The following is a 20,526-nucleotide window of genomic DNA, read 5'->3' as shown; positions in this document are numbered from 1 at the left end:
TGGTTTAATTTGAATTTTGCCCCACCTGAGTCCACAGAACAATCAAAGTGTCAGTTTACCTAAATAAAAAAAACACGGCCACATACAGATAATTTTGGCTTTACTTGCCCAGGTTTCGAGATATCTCTGTTCGAGATTTGCCTCTACCCCAACAGGTGAATGGAATCCCAGGCTAGATTAAATGCTCCACCTGTGGCTAACTCATACTGTGCACTTACATTTCAATTGCTGTTTTCTTCAGATGCTGTGACAAAAAGCAGCCGGGCCACAGCATCCGAGGTGGAAGCTGCCATCAAAATGTGGCTCAGAAATGCCAGGGATTGAGACGGAGGAAGGAGCAAAAAATAAATAGATTTAATGTTTGGTTTTTTTTATATTTAATGTTCTTATTGTGTTCAAATGTGGTTCTATGTTTGTTGTTCTGTTTTATAAAAGCATTTAATTTGGTATACAGTTTTGTTTTTCAATTCCAGTTGTTTCTAATTTTCAATAAATTCTTTCTTCGTATAATTTACATTTTCTTCATTTTTTTTATTTGAGCTGGCTGTCAATAAATGTCACTAGCATACCAGGAACACATGGGGCACTATGGGCACGTGTGGGACCACTGCTCCCAGCCCAAAGTATGGGCATACTATGGGCATGCTGCGGACCCACAATGGGTCCCACTGAGGGCCCACTCTGCTTAGTGTGGGCTGCCCACTGGGGCGCCTTTAGTGTGGGGCTCACACGTGCCCCGCATTTCATGCCGGTAACGGGGCCCACAGTGGGCTGCCCACAGTGGGCCCTCTGTTCCTGCCCACAGTGGCCCCACATAGGCTCCAAAGAGGCATGTTTGCTGGGAGAATATATAGGTTGAGGTTCAACATACTCATCTCATCCTAAGTTTATAGTTGCAGGCAAAAGGAGTCAGTTAAATCTACAGTGCATCCGGATAGTATTCACACCTTCACTTTCCCCACATTTTGTTATGTTACAGCCTTATTCCAAAATGGATTGAATTCCTTTTTTTTCCTCATCAATCTACACACAATACCTCATAAGGACAAAGTGAAAATGGTTTTGTAGAAATTTTTGCAAATTTATTAAAAATAAAACTCTGAAATATTGCATGTACATAAGTATTCACACCCTTTGCTATGACACTCAAAATTGAGCTCAGGTTCATCCTGTTTCCACTGACCATCCTTGAGATGTTTCTACATCTTGATTAGAGTCCACCTGTAGTAAATTCAATTGATCGAACATGATTTGGAAAGGCACACACCTCTCTATATAAGGTCCCACTGTTGACAGTGCATGTCAGAGCAGAAACCAAGCCATGAGGTCAAAGGAATTGTCTGTGGACCTCCGAGACAGGATTGTATCAAGGCACAGAGCTGGGGAAGGGTACAAAAAAAATTCTACAGCTTTGAAGGTCCCGAAGAGCACAGTGGTCTCCATTATTCATAAATGGAAGAAATTTGGATCCACCAGGACTCTTCCTAGAGCTGGCCGCCCAGCCAAACTGAGCAATCGGGGGAGAAGGGCCTTGGTCAGGGAGGTGACCAAGAACCCGATGGTCACTCTGACAGAGCTCCAGCGTTCCTCTGTGGAGATGGGAAAACCTTCCAGAAGGACAACTCTGATCAGGCCTTTATGGTAGAGTGGCCAGACAGAAGCTCCTGCTCAGTAAAAGGCACATGACAGCCCACTTGGAGTTTGCCAGAAAGCACCTAAAGGATTCTCAGACCATGAGAAACAAGATTCTCTGGTCTGATGAAACCAAGATTGAACTCTTTGGCCTGAATGCCAAATGTCATGTCTAGAGGAAACCAGGCACCTCTCATCACCTTGCTAATACCATCCCTACAGTGAAGCATGGTGGTGGCAGCATCATGCTGTGGGGATGTTTTTCAGCAGCAGGAACTGGGAGACTAGTCAGGATAGAGGGAAAGATGAATGGAGCAAAGTACAGAGAGATCCTTGATGAAAACCTGCTCCAGAGCGCTCAGGACCTCAGACTGGGGCGAAGGTTTACTTTTCAACACGACAACGACCCTAAGTACATAGCCAAGACAACGAAGAAGTGGCTTTGGGACAAGTCTGTGAATGTCCTTGAGTGGCCCAGCCAGAGCCCAGACTTGAACCCCATTGAACATCTCTGGAAAGACTTGAAAATAGCTGTGCAGCGATGCTGCCCATCTGACCTTACAGAGCTCGAGAGGATCTGCAGAGAAGAATGGGAGAAATACCCCAAATATAGGTGTGCCAAGCTTATAGCTTCGTACCCAAGAAGACTTGAGGCTGTAATCGCTGCCAAGGGTGCCTCAACCAAGTACTGAGTAAAGGGTGTGAATACTTATGTACATGCAATATTTCAGTTTTTTATTTTTAATACATTTGCAAAAATTTCTACAAAACCTTATTCACTTTGTCATTATGGGGTATTGTATGTAGATTGATGAGAAAAAAAAGGAATTTAATTAATTTTGGAATAAGGCTGTAACATAACAAAATGTGGGGAAAGTGAAGGGGTGTGAATACTTTCCGGATGCACTGTATATAACCAACTTGCAGTAACTGAGTTGCACAGAATGCAAAGTCACTTTAAGGATTGTACTTTCATTCTATTTGATATTTTTCTCCCACAGCACAGAGTATGGAAAAACTGAGAGGTATGCATGGGGGACCAAGTAGCAAAGACTCAGTCATTTTTTTAACTTGGGCTGCAGTTGGGAAAACATGGATTACAGAAACATGGGTCTTGGTAGATACACTGTCTCGGGCAAGACCAATGTACACGCTTGCTTAGACGCTCCCATCCAGCCTGATATTAAGAGCGGAGAAGTGGTCAAAAACAATGGAGACCGAGTGAGGAGTACAAGTGGTTTGGTGGAGGGAAATATTGAAGAGGACAGAAGGAGACAGGAGGAGAGTGGAGGATCACTGCAACCAACACAGCGATGATGACACTCACTCCAAAACAATAACCACAACAACAACAAAGAAAATGACACAGCCCATGCTTATATGTGTCATTCTCAATCCAAATTTGAACCATAACGAACACGCCTGTCACTATGGAGAAAAACTGCACACAACTAAAAATGGGCCAGTAACCGAGAGAGAGGTAGAGAGAGTGGGGGTAGGGGTGACTTACATCCTGCATCTGAGCGTTGAAGAGAGCGCATGAGGACAACTGAAAAGACTGTATCATAACCTGGGCCACTGCCTGCGGAGGAGAGCACACAGCGTACTTGCCCTGATCAGGGATAGACGTAACATTGCAGGCTGAGGATCTCAAGCACACGCGCGTGTAGACGCACGCACACACTCAATCACACCGGTTTGTCCTTCTTTATGTAAGAGCTGGCCCTTTTCTACTTCAGGAGCATTGGTGAGTGAGGCACACAGCGCAGTTCAAAATCAGTGTTAGGATGAAGTCAATGAATTAGTTATTATGTTCCTCTCATCTTCTCATGCTGGAGAGTGGCTTCAAACTCTGGCATCTGCATTTAATCCAGCTTGGATATGAGCAGGTCTGTGTTAAATTACTTTCCATGCTACCATACCTTTTCTAACGGAGTGTTATTACAGGGTTATCGTTTCAACACAACCAATGTTTTGTTCTAAAGGATGCAAGGGGAAAACAGATTTGCAGAAAGCTGTGTGTACAGGATTCCGGTGTGGGAACAACAACCGTCATTGTACGTGTTAATCTGTCTGTCATTGCATGTGTGTTACAAAAAGAGTCAGAATGACATTCTGAGGGTAGCAGTAAATGAGAGAGCATGTGAAAGAAGACTGTGTGTGAGACACAAGAAGAGAGAGAGAGAAAGGGCAGGTGATAGTTTACCTCTGCACTCTTAATGAGCGCCAGGTCCTCCTTTAAGCGTTTCATAAGCTCTTTTTTCATGTGTTTGGGTGACTGTCCGACTTCCTGTTTCACCTATAGTTTGTGTGCAGACACTGGTTGTTGTAAGTTTTTGTAGTCTGAACAGCATTCTAAAGGCATCAGAGAATAACGGAGAGACATGCAGGGTACTCTCTATTTGAGAGGAGATATGCTGAATCCCAAAGCCACCACCTTATACAGTGTTAGCATGCTAGATTCTCATGCATTGGATGTCATTGGGAATTTTTTGCTCTTTTGATTAGTAGCCTTTCAGATCTCACCAGTAGTTGAGTGCTTGATTAACATGGGTTATTCAGTAATTTTATGTCTGGAGTTTGATGTAGAAAGTCCGATTATTGCATAGCAAAAGATGTTAGTCTCAGGAACAGGTTCCCTTGTCTTACCTTGCCTATGATTTAGTCCCAAAGCAATTCAGACTGGCTTTTTCAGAATAAAAGTAGAATAACTGAGGTAGAATCATCATCCACTCAAATTTTCAGCAGTCAGTTGAAATTGTCAGTCACTTGTAAAATAGATCAATGAATACAATTTTGCTTTAAACTATTAAATTTAGATTCAAATCGTAAAATGTTGTTGAACTTGTGAAGACTTTTCCACTGCAGTCACTCTGATACAAGGCCATTATCACATATCCAGACATACACTGAAAAACCTCAGGAAACCAGCCATCCCATCACCAAAGCCACCTCACACACTCATACAGCAGACATGGTTAGTTATATCAAACAGTAACAACTTTCATGTATTTGAAATGTATTTCTAGCTTTTGATAATGCCATTAAGATTTCAATGAATAAAAGAGTATAACAGTGTACAAATAATACATATATAGTCATTTGGTATTAGCATACATTTGTCCAACTACATAATGATAAAAGTAAACATATTAGGTTCTATTATATTGCCGAGAGAGCTGAAGCAACCAGTTTACTTGAAACGACAGTGATAGTATTTTTGAGCGTACTGATAATATGCTCTTAGCAGCCCAGTAAATACATAAAAAGGAGCACCATGATTACAAAGGCAAAAACAATGCACAATGTAGGGCTGGAAAGAGCAGTAAAGCTGAACTGAAAACCTACACAGAGCAAAACGCACAACCCGGAAGCACACCCAAAACATCAGGTAAGCAAGAATAAGACAGCAAAGCAGACTAAGAGCCATATGGAACCCCTCTGAAAAAGACTAAGATATGGGACAGGAGCCACATAGCTCGCGATACGCATCACAAGCCAAGCACAACATCATAATAAGGTATTCTGCTTTCTCCAGGATTGACTTTCATTCAGCCCTTTTCTAAAAATAAGAAGTAAACTTGCTAGCACTCGGTGTTGCTTCAGAAGCCACCGGAAGCCTCAGGGTAGATGAATAATGGATACAACAACATGGAGCAAGCAGTAGCTAAGAGGGAGAAAGCACAATCTGCCAGTCACTATCATTTGCACGTATGCTAGGCAGGGCAGCAAGACAAAAACAGGATTGTCATGACATTGTGTCATAGCCGAGAGGGCCTCTAGGCAAGCTGTTAAAAAAAAAAAAAAGTACCCTTACACCGTTTGGGAATGTCACGCTACTTCTACCAGAAAGGCACTAATCCACACAGTGAAGGCACCTCCATGCAGGGTTTCATGCAAATCTCTCCCTGATCCCTCCACCACCTCAGAAATACAGCATCAATTCCTTACCTCCTTCTTGCGATTCTTCAGCATGTTCTGGAACTTGGACAGCTCCTTATCCTGGTCTGCTTTAATGCGTTTTGCCTCATCCCGGAGCCGGTTGGTGTGATCTTGTTCCAGTCGTTCAATGGTCTGCTTCTGCTTTTTCTCCAGGTTCTCCACCTCTAGGTCATACTGGCGCTTCTTATTCTGCATTGACACAACCATCAGAAATATGTATGAGCCTGTTAACAAGTGATGACCTTAAAAGCATCCACACAGAATATGTAGACAGCATCAAATTAATACTGACAGATACCATCAAACCAGTTTAAGGCTTTTATTGCTTAAGAGGATTGGAAGAAAAATAGCAACATGTTAACCAGCTGGTGGGCTTTCACTGCAGCTGATTTCATGATACAACAAGGCCCACTAATAAACCAATTTTGGATTATTACAGCAGTAAGGACCAAAGAAAATGACAGATGTAGTACATGTATCTCAAGGAAGCTAGCAGTTTCTAGTTTGCATATACACTTTTTTTTAAATTTAATTTATTTCTGATTTTTCCCTTTTTTCTCCCAATTTAGTGGCCAATTGATCCTTTTTCTAGTTCAAACACCCACCATCATACTGCATGCGTTCGCCAACTGCATCTCTCCGGCTGGCAGTCTCGAAGGAGATGCCTCGCCACTTTCGTGACAAGGCGACTCCAGGCCGAACTACTGCTTTTTGCAACACACACAGAGACGCATTCATGTGACGAACACAAGCTGACTCCGCCCCCCCTCCCAAAGACAGCGTTGCCATTTATTGCTGCTTCATCGAGTTCGGCCATAGTCAGATCTGACGAGACCGGGGCGCGAACCCTGGTCCCCAGTGGGCAACTGCACCGACACAAAGCCGGTGCTTAGACCGCTACACCACCGCGGACGTTTGCATATATACTTGATTACATTATTGTAATCAGATTTAGAATCAGCTTTGAGATGAATCAGCTCGTTTCCTGGGAGCTAGCCAAATAGGAATAAGATCAAGCATCTGATGATCCAACACCCCCATCCCTGGTTGACTCACAGTGGTCTCCTGTTCAAAGCGCCGGTAGATCTGCTCTCTTTGCTGCTGCAGCTTGTTGCTGAGCTGCTGCTGGGCCCTCTGCTCCTCCTTCTGCAGGAGACGTAGCTCCCTCAGCTCCTGCCGTCTGAAGATGATACAACAATGATGTAAACAGGATTCTAGCATATTTTCCATTCACAATGCCATACAGGAGTTTAAGAACTTTGGTTAGTGGTTAATTTAATGTGTGCTGATAGTGGCTTACAGTGCGCTATAGTATTGCCTATGTGTTTCATCAAGATCTTGCTACCAGCTTCAGGATCATCTTCAAGATAGATAAATTCAGCCAAATAACACCATATCATGCAATAGCTTAACATTTTTCTCACAACAAATATCACTGTGTGTGAAATGGCAAAGGGTCAACAACTAGCTAAATTAAATATATGGTCATTATGTAGCGGAACAGGGCCATTTTTTCCTATCAACACTTTAATTTTTCAAAATGAATTCAATTATATCTAGGTCTTGAGTAAGTTTAGGATTTGCATAAAATACTGATTCCAAGCAATGGATAAGAATTCTGTATATATAGATGTGTAATTCAACCTCATGGAAACATTGCTTTATATCTTGTTTTCACTGCAATCAGTCTTATTTAAGCAATCAAATCCAATATTTTGTCTTTTGATTGTTGGCTTATCTTCTGTGTTCCCTGGTTACCAGTTATTACAGTTATGGACTGACAAGCAGTAACTAGGTGGGTTTCCATTGCAGTTTTGCGCAAAAAAGAAGCAATTTTTTTTAAAAGGTCGACAAAACACAATTGCGAATGGTCCGTGTTTCCATTGAGTGATGTTATGCAATTAAAGCTGGGTTTTCTCCTCTGGCGATATGGCGACAGATCTCCAAGACCTGATAAGTGTTTGCACGGTGATTTCCATTGCATGCACCGCAATAACGCGGTAGTGTTTAATAGTAGGCGACGAGGGCATGTGATGCACGCAATAACAGAAAAGCATGATTTTACAGAGGTCCTGTGGATCCAAAACTTCAGAATGACTCGCTTAACATTTGATGAGTTATGCAATGCAAATAGCCCCCCTTGTGGCGCCTGCCGTATCATGTCCGAGGGAGCCAGTTCCAGTCGAGATGCGCATAGCCATTGCTCTTTATAAACTGGCTACCTTGACTTAAATGCAAAAAATCTGTTTCCATTTCAATTTTGCAAAATATTGCTTTGTAAAATTGTCTGAAAAACCACCTCATGAGAGTGTATGAACCATTTTGCGGTATTTTGAGTTTTTTCGAAATTTACGTGTTTCCATTACTTTGTTTTTAGTTTGCAATTTAAGCAGGTTAATGGAAATCCGTCTACTGAGTCATTACGGTGGTGAGGCTATGATCTAAATCGAAAGAAAACAGACAACACTGCTGAAACAGGCAGGTAGGAACATTTCAATTGCCTCGAAAAAGAAAAATAAGACAATGGTAACAAAAACCAGCATCTATAACAATTTTTAACTGCATTTAATTTAGCATTTGTAAAAAGCTGTGGAGAGTTGAGAGGTGAAGTAGAACTTTGTAAGGCAGGCATATTAAAATGGGTCGTGTTCCATATTTAGGCCTGTAACAAGCAGACTGGTGACAGACCAACCTCAAGAACCTCATCTCTTCATTCTTGGCATCGTTATCTGTCACTATCTTCGATGTGGTCACGCTGACCTCCACGCCATCCACCATGAACTTACGCGTCTTCTTTAGAGTCTTCTTCTGCCGTTTCAGGTCCTGAGAAAAACAAAAGACCGACAAAAAACCCGATGGAGACTGAAAACTTTCAGCTGGGGGTCCTACTTATGATCTATATCTCTGCTATATATATACACACACACACACATATACACACACTTAGCACAAAAAGTAAAGAAATTTGTGTTTGGTAGATTATTTCTTTGTTGTAACAATGCTTCTTGGCAATAAATCTTATACCGTTGGAAAGCCTGTTTATTTCCCTTTTAAATGGTGCCACATGTTTAAGGAACATGCATTTGCGGGATGAACAGCAGAGCCGAGTATGTGGGTTGCGCCCATGAAAAATTTGCCAAATCTTATCTGCCAATGCCAAACAGCTTATTTTGCCGTTGCTATTGACTCTTGTTTTGAGCTTCTGGTACCCCATGTGCTGACAATCAGGTGCCTGATATAAGATTTATTGCCAAGAATCATTGTTACAACAAAGAAATAATCTACCAAACACAAATTTCCTTACTTTTTGTGCTAAGTTTATATATATATCTGCTTTACCCATGCTGATAAAATCATAACTGAAATTGTAGGTAAGGAGTGGCTTGTATCACCTGCACAGACACAGATCCCCCCTCTTTGCTCTTGGACAGGAAGCTGGAGATGGATAGATTTAGGTCAAGGCTGTTGCTATCAGCAGCAGAGCTGCTCCCAGAGTCTGAGTCTTTCTCCACATCTGATTTACCGGTCACCGCAGAGCTTCCCTGCTCAGTCTTAGTTTCAGACTCTGTCCCACTCTCAGGGCCAGAGACAGCACCTTTGGAAGTGCTTTCCTCTTCCTTAATACCCCTCTCCTCCACTTCCTTATCAAAGGCAACTTCTGAAATGATCACTGGCTCCAAATCCCCAGCGGTGTCTTTGGCTTCTTCACTGACTTCATTTGCAGACTTGGCTGCTGGCTGCTCCTTTGGTTCAACCTCTTCTTTGGCCTTTGCCTCCTCTGCAGGGTGTTCTTCCACCTCCAGAGCCTCATCTTCAGGCTCCTCTTTGGTCACCTGACAGGGCTCTTCTTCTGTGGTCTCATTCTTTACAGAGATCTCAGCGGAGAACTCAGCTGTGCTCGAATGTATGTCTATGGCTCCATTTACGTCTGCAACTTTAACATTTGACTCAGAGTTTGATTCCATATCAGTCTCCACTCTTGTGTTAAGTTCCTCAACTGTGTGTGGCTGTCTTTCCTCTGTCGCTTCCTGTGAGGTTACTTCCTTAGCAGGTCCTCTTCCCTCTTCCTCTCCCTCCACCACCTCTCTTGATATAGAATCTAGTTCTTCTGGTAAACCTTCATGCTGCTCTGCTGATTCTGTGGTTATAACAGCCTGAGGAGTCGCCACAATTTCATCTGTGCTTGGTTCTTTTCTATCCTCCTTCTCTTGGGGTTCCATAACTCCTTTAACTACTTCAGGAAGTTCATCCTCAGTGTTATTATCTTCTTGCGTCTCCCTCTCCTCCTCCCCTGTTTCTTGGCTAACTGTCACAGCTTCTTGTATACAGGCTGTATCTAATGGCTCCTCTGGCTGCGATACCATGGGTTCAGTAGAAATCTCATCAGAGGGTCCCTCTTCCAGCTCAGCTACTAACAGCTCCTCTGAGATGAGCTCCTTAGTAGGCTGCAGTAACTCAGGGGCCAGGTCTTCATTACTGGCATCAGAAACCTCAATGAGTTTGTCCTCCTCAGTCTTGTCGAACTCACTTGTCCCCAATCCTTCATCAGAAAGCTTATCACTGGTCCTGTCCACAGCTGCATCAACCTCCATCTTCTCTGTGACAGATTCCAGGGTGGAGGTAGTCGGAGGAACTTTTTCATCCTCTGAGCTGGCTACACTGGTGTCTGACGGTGCCCGCCTGTGGCCAGGTGTCACCTGAACCAGTGGGGAGATGAAAACAGAGTTATTCAGGAGAAAGTCACAGCATGGTGGCTGTGAAAAAAAAATTCATTATGCTTGATTAGCTTTAGCATCTAGTGTTGCGGCTCAGAAATAATTTTAATAACGTTCTAATTTAACATGTAACAGTATATACCAGAGGTGCTTCTGTCTCCTCCTCCTCCTCCTCTTCTTTGCCTTCTTCAATTTCTTCTGTGACTTCAGCTTTGGCCTCAGCGATCAGTTCTCTGAGTGGTCTGCTATCCACTACACTGGTGACAAAGGGATGCTACATGGAAAGAGAGACACAAAGGGGAAAAAAATTAATCCCAAACCTTCACTTTCTTTTGGGTATATTCATGTGTGGAAAGTCACAATTCTGATTTTGATCTGATTAGAGGATTTTCAATCTTAACCCATTTTAAAAATGTAGGAGACCACAAACATAACGAGATTTAACCGACTGTTTATATTTTAATCGTAAGAATGCACACACCAGATGATTCAGTCAAGACGCAGGACCACACACTTTAATTGGCATTAAAAGATTTCAGAGTGGTAATTCCAGGGACTTGGGATCTCACACAAACAGCAGCTGATTGCTCGTGTGTGTATGTGCAATGTTTTTCACCAAAAAATTAAAAAAAAGCTGTGTATGAAGTCATGGCTGAGAAGACGGAATCAGCATGGCTTATAAATTTTGCAGCGTGAGTAGGAAATAAAGTTTTATTGTTAGTCTTAAACAGGGCTAGTGGAAGCAACTGCTACAAGCTAACGTTATTGTTATTTGTACACAGGTGGAGGGGAGAGTGAAACCTGTGATCATTAGAAATGTAGTTATTTTTATACATTCTCTGATCTTCCACTGCCATGGAGATGCAGTTTCATGTGCTTTGGGCTTGTACGAAGGTTATAGTCGCTCTCATTGGCTATTGGGGGTTTCTGCTCGCTGTTCCTTTCACACTACAGGATTTCAAGTTGTAAATATCAAGTATGTTTGATATTTAGAATTCGAAATCGGGGAGACTCTAATCCAGTTGTTAACATTAAGATGTCTGTAAACTCCTAACACTACAGGATCATTTGGAGAGATCAGTTCAAACCAGCCTTGAATCGGGAACACCCCTGCAATTATCGGGAGGGGTGAATCGGGCCCAAAATCTGCCCAATTACCCTCTTGTGTGGGGCGAGCATAAGAGGAATATTTGAAACACAGAACGTGGATGAATTTGAAAAATAAAGCAATCAAATTCTTTCGTGCATTCACTCACTGGGAAATACAGTAAACTCACCTCTTATATGAGCACAAGGCTGCATAAATGGTCAGTCAGACTGTTAAAAGTGAGAGATCAGGAAAGAGTGCACCAAGAAGCTCACCTGTAACAACTGTGTTGGACCCCACCTATTGTCCACATTCTTATCAAGTGCCTTTCGTAGAAAGTCATTAAACTCCGGTGACCTGCCAAGAATAACATGCATGAATAAATAAATGAGTTAACAAGTGAATGAATGACACACACATACAAAGCAAGTTTGATGGTTGTGGTAGAAAAGAAGTGTGCTTCTTGGAAGAAAAAAAAACACACTTGTATGAACAAGCTTTTAACATTATTTTCAACATGATCTCCCTTTTGTTCATTCTTCATTCAAGTTGGGACTTCTCAATTCATTATCTTTCTTCATTCTACCACTTAAGATCCCTTTACCACTCATCCTGAACTATTTCAGTGCCACCCCTCTACTTATTACCAGTGTGCCATCTCACCAGCGAGAGGGTTGCATGAGTGTGGGTGGCTCGGACTTGGCTATTTTCAGCAACACTCTCATGGGGTTCATCTCATGGTTGGGCGGCTCAATCTGCGCCACCTCAATCAGGGTGACACCTAGTGACCAGATGTCCGCCTTGTAGTCGTATGGGCGGTCCTTGGAGGTCTCGCACATCACCACTTCTGGGGCCATCCTGCACCAATTACAGACAAGTCGGTAGGTTGGACAAATCATTAATAATTAGGATTAAACAAAGCGCATTATGTGGATGTGTACTCTCAGGACTTTTTTGCTCATTTTTTAATCCCAGAGGGGATGTTCCATTTTTTTCTCATGCCCCTCTGATGGGAGGTCTGAGCACTGGGTTGACTTTAGAGCTACATACCAACAATTGGTAAGGATTCAGATTTTACCTTATACCTCCACAGGATAGATGCCTGGTGTCACAGTGCCTTTAACACAGACTCTGTTTGAAGGACAGTCTCTATATTCACTAGGCTATCATGTATTTTCATCAATACTCGTTTTTTTCCCTTGTTCCTTGTCCAATTGTGGGTTCACAGAACAATTGAATGCATTCACTGCTCTGAAAGAGTTCTCCTTCCTTGTCTTATTCCATGGCATTTGTTGCATCACTATAGATAACATGATTGCCCTGGGGCTGTGACACATCCCTCCAGAGATAATCATTCAGAATGGAGGAAAAAATGGGAAGGAATGAACACACTCTTTGATCCAGACTGCATTACTCACCAATATGGAGTTCCAATGAAAGAATCTCTTCTTTGTAATGTCTTAGTATTTTTAGCAGAAACCCCAAAGTCAGCTGAAAGTAAAAACAGATCAACATTTCTGTGTCAAATATTGCGGTCAATGAGGACTGCTTGAAAAATGCAAAATAATGTACAGTACATAGCCAACAAAATGACGAGGCCACATGAAACCCCTCCTGAATTATTCTGTGCCAAGCCGTTAAATATCAACTCATTAACTGAACAGACATCTCAATAGCCTTTATTAATGCCCCTAAGAGTCCACCATCCCTCTAAGCAGCTGTGTAACCTCCGTCATTACCACATCTGTGCTTTTTTTTTTTTAACATCCCTTTTCTCCCCAATTCCATCCATTATCTGAACCGCTTATCCTGCTCTCAGGGTCACGTGGATGCTGGAGCCTATCCCAGCAGTCACTGGGCGGCAGGCGGGGAGACACCCTGGACAGGCCGCCCGGCCATCACAGGGCTGACACACACACACACACACACACACACACACACACACACACACACACACACACACACACACACACACACACACACACACACACACACACACACACACACACACACACTCTCCCCAATTGTATCCAACCAATTTTTCCACTCTTCCGAGCTGTCTCAGTCGCTGCTCCACCCCCTTTGCCGATCCGGGAAGGGTTGCATACTACCACGTCTCCTACATGTGGAGTTGCCAGCCGCTTCTTTTCCCCTGACAGTGAGGAGTTTCACCAGGGGGATGTAGCATGTGGAAGGATCACTCTATCCCCCCCGTTCCCCCTCCCCCCTGAACAAGCGCCCCGACTGACCAGAGGAGGTGCTAGTGCAATGACCAGGACACATGCCCACATCCGGCTTCCCTCCCGCAGACATGGCCAATTGTGCCTGTAGAGACGCCTGACCAAGCCAGAGGTAACACGGGGATTCAAACCGGAGATCCCTGTGTTGATAGGCAACGGAATAGACCACTACGCTACCCAGACACCCCATCTGTGCTCGTTACCTCAGAGTATCACTCGTGTAGATGTCCATCCATCCATTATCTGAACCACTTATCCTGCTCTCAAGGTCACGGGGATGCTGGAGCCTATCCCAGCAGTCATTGGGTGGGAGACACCCTGGACAGGCCGCCAGGCCATCACACACACACACACACACACACACCTTGGGACAATTTAGTATGGCCGATTCACCTGACCTACATGTCTTTGGACTGTGGGACGAAACTGGAGCCCCCGGAGGAAACCCACACAGACACGGGGAGAACATGCAAACTCCACACACAGGACGACCCCCCAAGGTTGGACTACCCCAGGGCTCGAGCTGACTGCGTTAACCATTGTGCCACTGTGTCTCATGTAGATGTGAGAGGCAGAATTAAATATGATTGAATTCCTGATGCCTGCTTACTACTCATTGCCTGTCTGAGCCCCATAATGGCACCTGCCTACATAGTATGAATCATCAAGGAAACTGCAACTTTAACTTGAAAAACAAGGCATATGATAGTTATTTCATTTGAATAAAAATGCTCTTAAATAAAATTTTACATAATGTTTCAAAATCAACACAAAAGGCAAAGAAACAACTAGGTTACACAAAAAAAGGACATCGGCAACAACAAAGACACAGCCACAATCAGTGGGTTAAATTAACTTTTTGACTCACTGGCCAAGGTGGTTGCTAGATGAGAAAATCCACAAGCCAAGCATATTTTTTACTGGTCAAAATAATAAATTGCCTTTTTGTGTCACATATACATACATTACATATACATACATTATATTTTTCTTCCGGCTGCTCCAATTGAGGGTTGCCACAGCGGATCATTTGTTTCCATCGCTTTCTGTCCTCGGCATCTTCCTGTCATGCCAACCACCTGCATGTCCCCCTTACCACATCCATGAACTTCCTCTTTGGCCTTCCTTTTTTCCTCTTGTCTAGCAGCTCCATCTTCAGCATCCTTTTCCCAATATACCCAGCATCTATCCTTCGCACATCCAAACCATCTCAATCTCTCCTCTCTTGCTTTGTCTCCAAACCGTCCAACATGAGCTGTCCCTCTAATATACTCATTCCTAATCCTGTCTATCTTTGTCGCTCCCAATAAAAATCTTAGCATCTTCAACTCTGCCACCTCCAGCTCCAACTCCTGTTTTCATCAGTGCCACCATCTCTAAACCATACAACATAGCTGGTCTCACTACAATCTTCCCTTTCATTCGTGCTGGTACCCTTGTGTCCCAAATCACTCTTCTCCACCCACTCCACCCTGCCAGCACTCTCTTCCACACCCCCCGTTACTACGAACAGTTGACCCCAAGCATTACACTCGTCCACCTTCACCACCTCTACTCCTTGCATCCTCACCAATCCACTGGCCTCCCTTTCGTTCATGCATATGTATTCCGTTTTGCTCCTACTGACTTTCATTCCTCTTCTCTCCAGTGCATACCTCCACGTCCTCAGGCTCTCCTCAACTTGCTCCCTACAGACAAATGTCATCTGCAAACATCATAGTTGATGGAGTCGCCTGCTTGATCTCGTCAGTCAACCTGTCTTTCACCATTGCAAACAAGAAAGGGCTCAGAACTGATCCTTGATGTAATCCCACCTCCACCTTGAACTCATCCGTCACTCCTACTGCACACCTCACCACTGTCACACTGCCTTTATACATATCCTGCACCACTCTTACATGTCTCTCTGCCACTCTCGACTTCCTCATACAATACCACACCTCCTCTCTCGTCACCCTGTCATATGCTATCTCGAAATCCACAAAGACACAATGTTAACTCCTTCTAACCGCTATACTTCTCCATCAACATTCTCGAGGCAAAAATCTTATCTGTAGTGCTCTTTCCTAGCATGAAACCATACTGCTCCTTGCTAATCATTACATTACATTACAGTCATTTAGCTGACGCTTTTATCCAAAGCGACTTACAATAAGTGCATTTAATGTAGGAAATCAGGAGAACTACTAGTCATCAGAGGTCATAAGTGCATCTAAACAAGCATCTAAGAGCAAAAACAGTGCTAAAATAAAAGTTCAAGAAAGAGCTTTTTTTTTTTTAAATGAGTGAATACAATAAGTGCTAAAAACAAGTAACAGGGTAGTAGTTCTTGATGAGGTGAGTTTTCAACCTACGCCGAAAGATGGGCAGCGACTCCGCTGTCCTGACATCAGTGGGGAGTTCATTCCACCACTGCGGGGCCAGGACAGAAAATGACAGTGTCTAGTAAAGATAAGGTCCAGCTGGTTGCTGGCCTTGTGGGTAGCAGGAGAGGGTGAGAGGTGAAGGTCAAAGGAGGAGAGGAAAGAGAGAAGAGGACCTAGCTTGTTAGTGTGGATGTTGAAGTCACCGAGAAGGATAAGTGCAGAGTCATCAGCAGGAAAGTGCGAGACAAGTGTGTCCAGCTCCTCCAGAAACTCACCAAGGGGGCCTGGTGGGCGGTACACAACCACGATGGTGAGTTTGACTGGATAAGAGACAGTAACAGCATGAAATTCAAAAGAGGGCGGAGAAAATTGTGGAATGGAAACAAGAGAGTATTTCCATTTCAGGGAGATTAGCAGGCCAGTACCACCACCCCGCCTCCCAGCTCTGGGAGTGTGAGAAGAAGAATACACATCAGACAGAGCTGCAGGTGTGGTAGTGTTTTCTGGCATGATCCAGGTCTCAGTTAGAGCAAGAAAGTTGAGGGAGAGCAAGGATGTGTAGTCTGAGATAAACTCAGCTTTTGGCACCGCAGACTGGCAATTCCAGAGCCCTCCCGTCACCACTTGCTTAACGTGAGTGGAGAGAGTGGGATAGATGAGATTGGTAGGGTCACAGCACCTAGGAGTGACCCAACGTCTATGCCAGCCCCGGGAAGAGGAAAGGACAGGAATGCGAAGGAAACACATAGTCCATACTAGGTACACAAAATACAGATGACTGACCGGATCTAAAAAGAGCAGTCCGTGCTTGATGAAGTCTTGGCTTGAAAAAGTCGCGCTTGCCTTTGTTCACTCTAGCCTTCATTCAACCTAGGCTTGTTTGCCTAGCAGCAGTGATTTAAAGAACTGTCTGCCAGGAGTGCAGGCCACACCCATGCCACTTAACACCCAATTGGCCAAAGAGGTACACTGAAAATAGGCTTATTGCCCAGAAACTGGACACTTATGTAAAACTCTATCAAAACTCACACAATACTATTAAAACTGCAAACAGCAAGTTACCAAGGAATATATTTATAAGCTAAAAGGATAACTAAGTCAAAACAGCTAGGCAACAAGAAATATTTAAGGGCACACTAGGTGAAAAACAGCTACTGCTAGATTAAGTAAATAAGACAAGTAAGTAAATAGAATAAGACAGCTACAGCTAGAATAATATTCCACTAGGAACCAGCAGCAGATGTATAGAGAAAAGGACTAATACTCAAGCAGCTGGAATAAGACTAATAGCAACTTGTTAAGCTAGACAGATGATACTTACTCAATACTAGATGAACCAGCAATTCAGAATCACTCCTGAAGTTAAAATGCACACTGGGTTGAAACTGAATGGCGCCAGACTTATAAATCCCTGTGATTTTCTGGCCACACCCTGGTCACTTAACACCCAATTGGCCAAAGAGGTACACTGAAAATGGGCCTATTGCCCAGAAATTGGTCACTTATGTAAAACTCTATCAAACCTCACAAAAAAGTATTAAAACTGCAAACAGCAAGTTACCAAGGAATATATGTATAAGCTAAAAGGATAACTAAGTCAAACCAGCTGGGCAACAAAAAATATTTAAGAACACACAAGGTGAAAAACAGCTACAGCTAGAATAAGTAAATAAGACAAGTAAGTAAATAGAATAAGACAGCTACAGCTAGAATAGGATCCCACTAGGAACCAGCAGCAGATGTATAGACAAAAGGACTAATACTCAAGCAGCTGGAATAAGACTAGTAGCAACTTGTTAAGCAAGAAAGATGATACTCATCACCTTTCCTCTTAACCTAGCTTCCACTACTCTTTCCCACAACTTCATGCTATGGTTGATCAACTTTACACTTCTGTAGTTACTACAGCTCTGCACATCACCCTTATTCTTGAAAATAAGTACCAACCAGTATACATCTTCTCCACTCCTCAGGCATCCTCTTACTTTCCAAGATTGTGTTAAACAATACAGTTAAAAACTCCATTGCCAACTCTTTTAAACATCTTCATACCTCCACAGGTATGTCATCTGGACCAACTGCCTTTCCACTCGTTATCCTCTTCAGAGCTGCCCTCAGTTCATCCTTGTTAATCCACCGCACTTCCTGATTCACTATCCCATCATCCATCCTTCTCTCTCTCTCATTTTCTTCATTCATCAGTCCTTCAAAGTACTCCTTCCACCTTCTCAAAACACTCTCCTCGCTTGTTAGCACATTTCCATCTCTATCCTTCATCACCCTAACCTGCTGCACATCCTTCCCGGCTCACTCCGTCTGTCAATTGGTACAAGTCCTTTTCTCCTTCCTAGTGTCCAACCTCTCATACAACTCGCCATACATCTTTTCCTTTGCCTTCGCCATATCTCTCTTCGCCTTACGCCACATCTTGTACTCCTGTCTACATTCGTCATCGTTCAATCTCACTTCTTCTTTGCCAATCCCCCCCCCCCCTACTTTGCTGTACTTCTTCATTCCACCACCAAGTCTCCTCGTCTTCCTTCCTCTATCCGGATGACACACCAAGTACCTTCCTTGCTGTCTCCTCACCATTTCTGCAGTGGTTGCCCAGCCATCCGGCAATGCTTCATTACAACCCAGTACCTGTCTTAGCTCCTCCCTGAACTCCACACAAAAGTCTTCCCTCTTCAACTTTCACCATTTGGTCCTTGGCTCTGTCTTCACTCTCTTCCTCATCTTGATTTCGAAAGTCATCCATACAGACCACCACCTAATGCTGCTTAGCTACGTTCTCCCGTCACCACCTTGCAGCCTCCTATCGTTCAGATTGCACATCCGGCATAAGATATAGTCCACTTGGGTACACTTTCCTCCACTCTTATACATCACTCTCTGTTCCTCCTTCTTCTTGAAATACGTATTCACCACAACCATTTCCATCCTTGTCACAAAATCCGACACAATCTGTCCTTCCATATTCCTCTCTTTAGACACCTTACCTACTCATCACCTACGTTCCCTTCACCAACATGCCCTTTGAAATCCACTCCAATCACCACTCTCTCCTCCTTTGGTACACTCTCCACCACTTCATCCAACTCACTCCAGAATTCTCTCTTCCATCTCACACCCAACTTGCAGGGCATATGCACTGACAACATTTAGCAACACACCTTCGATTTCCAGCTTCATACTCATCACTCTGTCCGACACCCTCTTCACTGCCAACACACTCGTGACGTATTCTTCCTTCCGGATTACCCCTACCCAATTTCTCCTCCCACACCATGGTAGAAGAGTTTGAACCCACCTATGATGCTCCTGGCCTAACATATCAGCCAGCTCCCTCCCTTTACCAGTCATCATGCCAACACATGAGGATTATATATATACACTGCTCAAAAAAAATAAAGGGAACACATAAGCAATGCAATGTAGCTCCAAGTCAATCACACTTTTGAGATATCAACCTGTCCAGTTAGGAAGCAACACTGATTTGTGAATCAATTTCACCTGTTGGTAAATTGTCTAATTTCCACCTGGTGGAAATTAGACAATTTGCAAGACAACCCCTATAAAAGGAATGGATTTGCAGGTGGTGGCAACAGACCATTTGCCTGTCCTCATCTTTTCTGGCCGATCTCTGGTTAGTTTTTAATTTTGCTAGTGCCCTCACCACTAGAGGTGGCATGAGGCGGTATCTGCAACCTACAGAAGTTGCTCAGGTAGTGCAGCTCATCCAGGATGGCACATCAATGCGTGCTGTGGCAAGAAGATTTGATGTGTCTCCCAGCACAGTGTCCAGAACATGGAGGAGGTACCACGAGACAGGCCAGTACACCAGGAGACGTGGAGGGGGCCGCAGGAGGACAACAACCCCGCAGCAGGACCGCTATCTGGTCCTTTGTGCAAGGAGGAACAGGAGGAGCACTGCCGGAGCCCTACAAAACGACCTTCAACAGGCCACTAATGTGCAGGTTTCTGCTCAAACAGTGAGAAACAGAATGCATGAGGATGGTATGAGGGCCCGACGTCCACAATTGGGGCTTGTGCTCACAGCCCAACACTGTGCAGCCCGATTGACCTTTGCCAGAGAACATCTTGGTTGGCAGATTCGCTATTGGCGCCCTGTGCTCTTCACAGATGAGAGCAGGTTCACACTGAACACATGTGACAGACGTGAGAGAGTCTGGAGACACTGTGGAGAACGTTCTGCTGCCTGCAACATCCTCCAGCATGACTGGTTTGGCGGTGGGTCAGTGATGGTCTGGGGAGGCATATCCTTGGAGGGCCGCACAGACCTCTATGTGCTAGCCAGAGGTACCATGACTGCCATTAGGTACCGGGATGAGATCCTCAGACCCATTGTCAGACCATATGCTGGTGCAGTGGGCCCTGGGTTCCTGCTCATGCATGACAATGCTCGTCCTCATGTGGCCAGAGTGTGTCAGCAGTTCCTATATGTCGAGGGCATTGATGCTATGGACTGGCCTGCACGTTCCCCAGACCTGAATCCAATCGAGCACCTCTGGGACATCATGTCT

The 20,526-nt window shown here is 44.0% G+C and overlaps 1 protein-coding gene across 3 annotated transcripts in view; it reads right to left on the bottom strand.

Moving 5' to 3' along the window:
* slka (STE20-like kinase a) overlaps positions 1 to 20,526 on the bottom strand; it is a 52,651-nt gene that overhangs the window by 16,180 nt on the left and 15,945 nt on the right. Inside the window, exons 5-13 of one of the 3 annotated variants that reach the window (XM_056292293.1) lie at positions 12,795 to 12,867; positions 12,040 to 12,234; positions 11,652 to 11,733; positions 10,432 to 10,563; positions 8,967 to 10,271; positions 8,267 to 8,397; positions 6,631 to 6,754; positions 5,584 to 5,763; positions 3,839 to 3,931 (exon numbers count right to left, since the gene is read on the bottom strand). In XM_056292293.1, the coding sequence (XP_056148268.1) occupies positions 3,839 to 3,931; positions 5,584 to 5,763; positions 6,631 to 6,754; positions 8,267 to 8,397; positions 8,967 to 10,271; positions 10,432 to 10,563; positions 11,652 to 11,733; positions 12,040 to 12,234; positions 12,795 to 12,867 (2,315 nt within the window). Of the gene's footprint in view, positions 1 to 3,142; positions 3,215 to 3,838; positions 3,932 to 5,583; positions 5,764 to 6,630; positions 6,755 to 8,266; positions 8,398 to 8,966; positions 10,272 to 10,431; positions 10,564 to 11,651; positions 11,734 to 12,039; positions 12,235 to 12,794; positions 12,868 to 20,526 lie in introns of all 3 variants that reach the window. The other 2 variants (XM_056292294.1, XM_056292295.1) reach the window with 2 other exon arrangements.

This window comes from Lampris incognitus, chromosome 13 (genome assembly GCF_029633865.1).
Source record: "Lampris incognitus isolate fLamInc1 chromosome 13, fLamInc1.hap2, whole genome shotgun sequence".
In the NCBI taxonomy this organism is placed as follows: domain Eukaryota; kingdom Metazoa; phylum Chordata; class Actinopteri; order Lampriformes; family Lampridae; genus Lampris; species Lampris incognitus.
The sequence above is the reverse complement of the archived record's forward strand: the minus strand, read 5'-3'. Positions and strand labels throughout refer to the sequence as shown.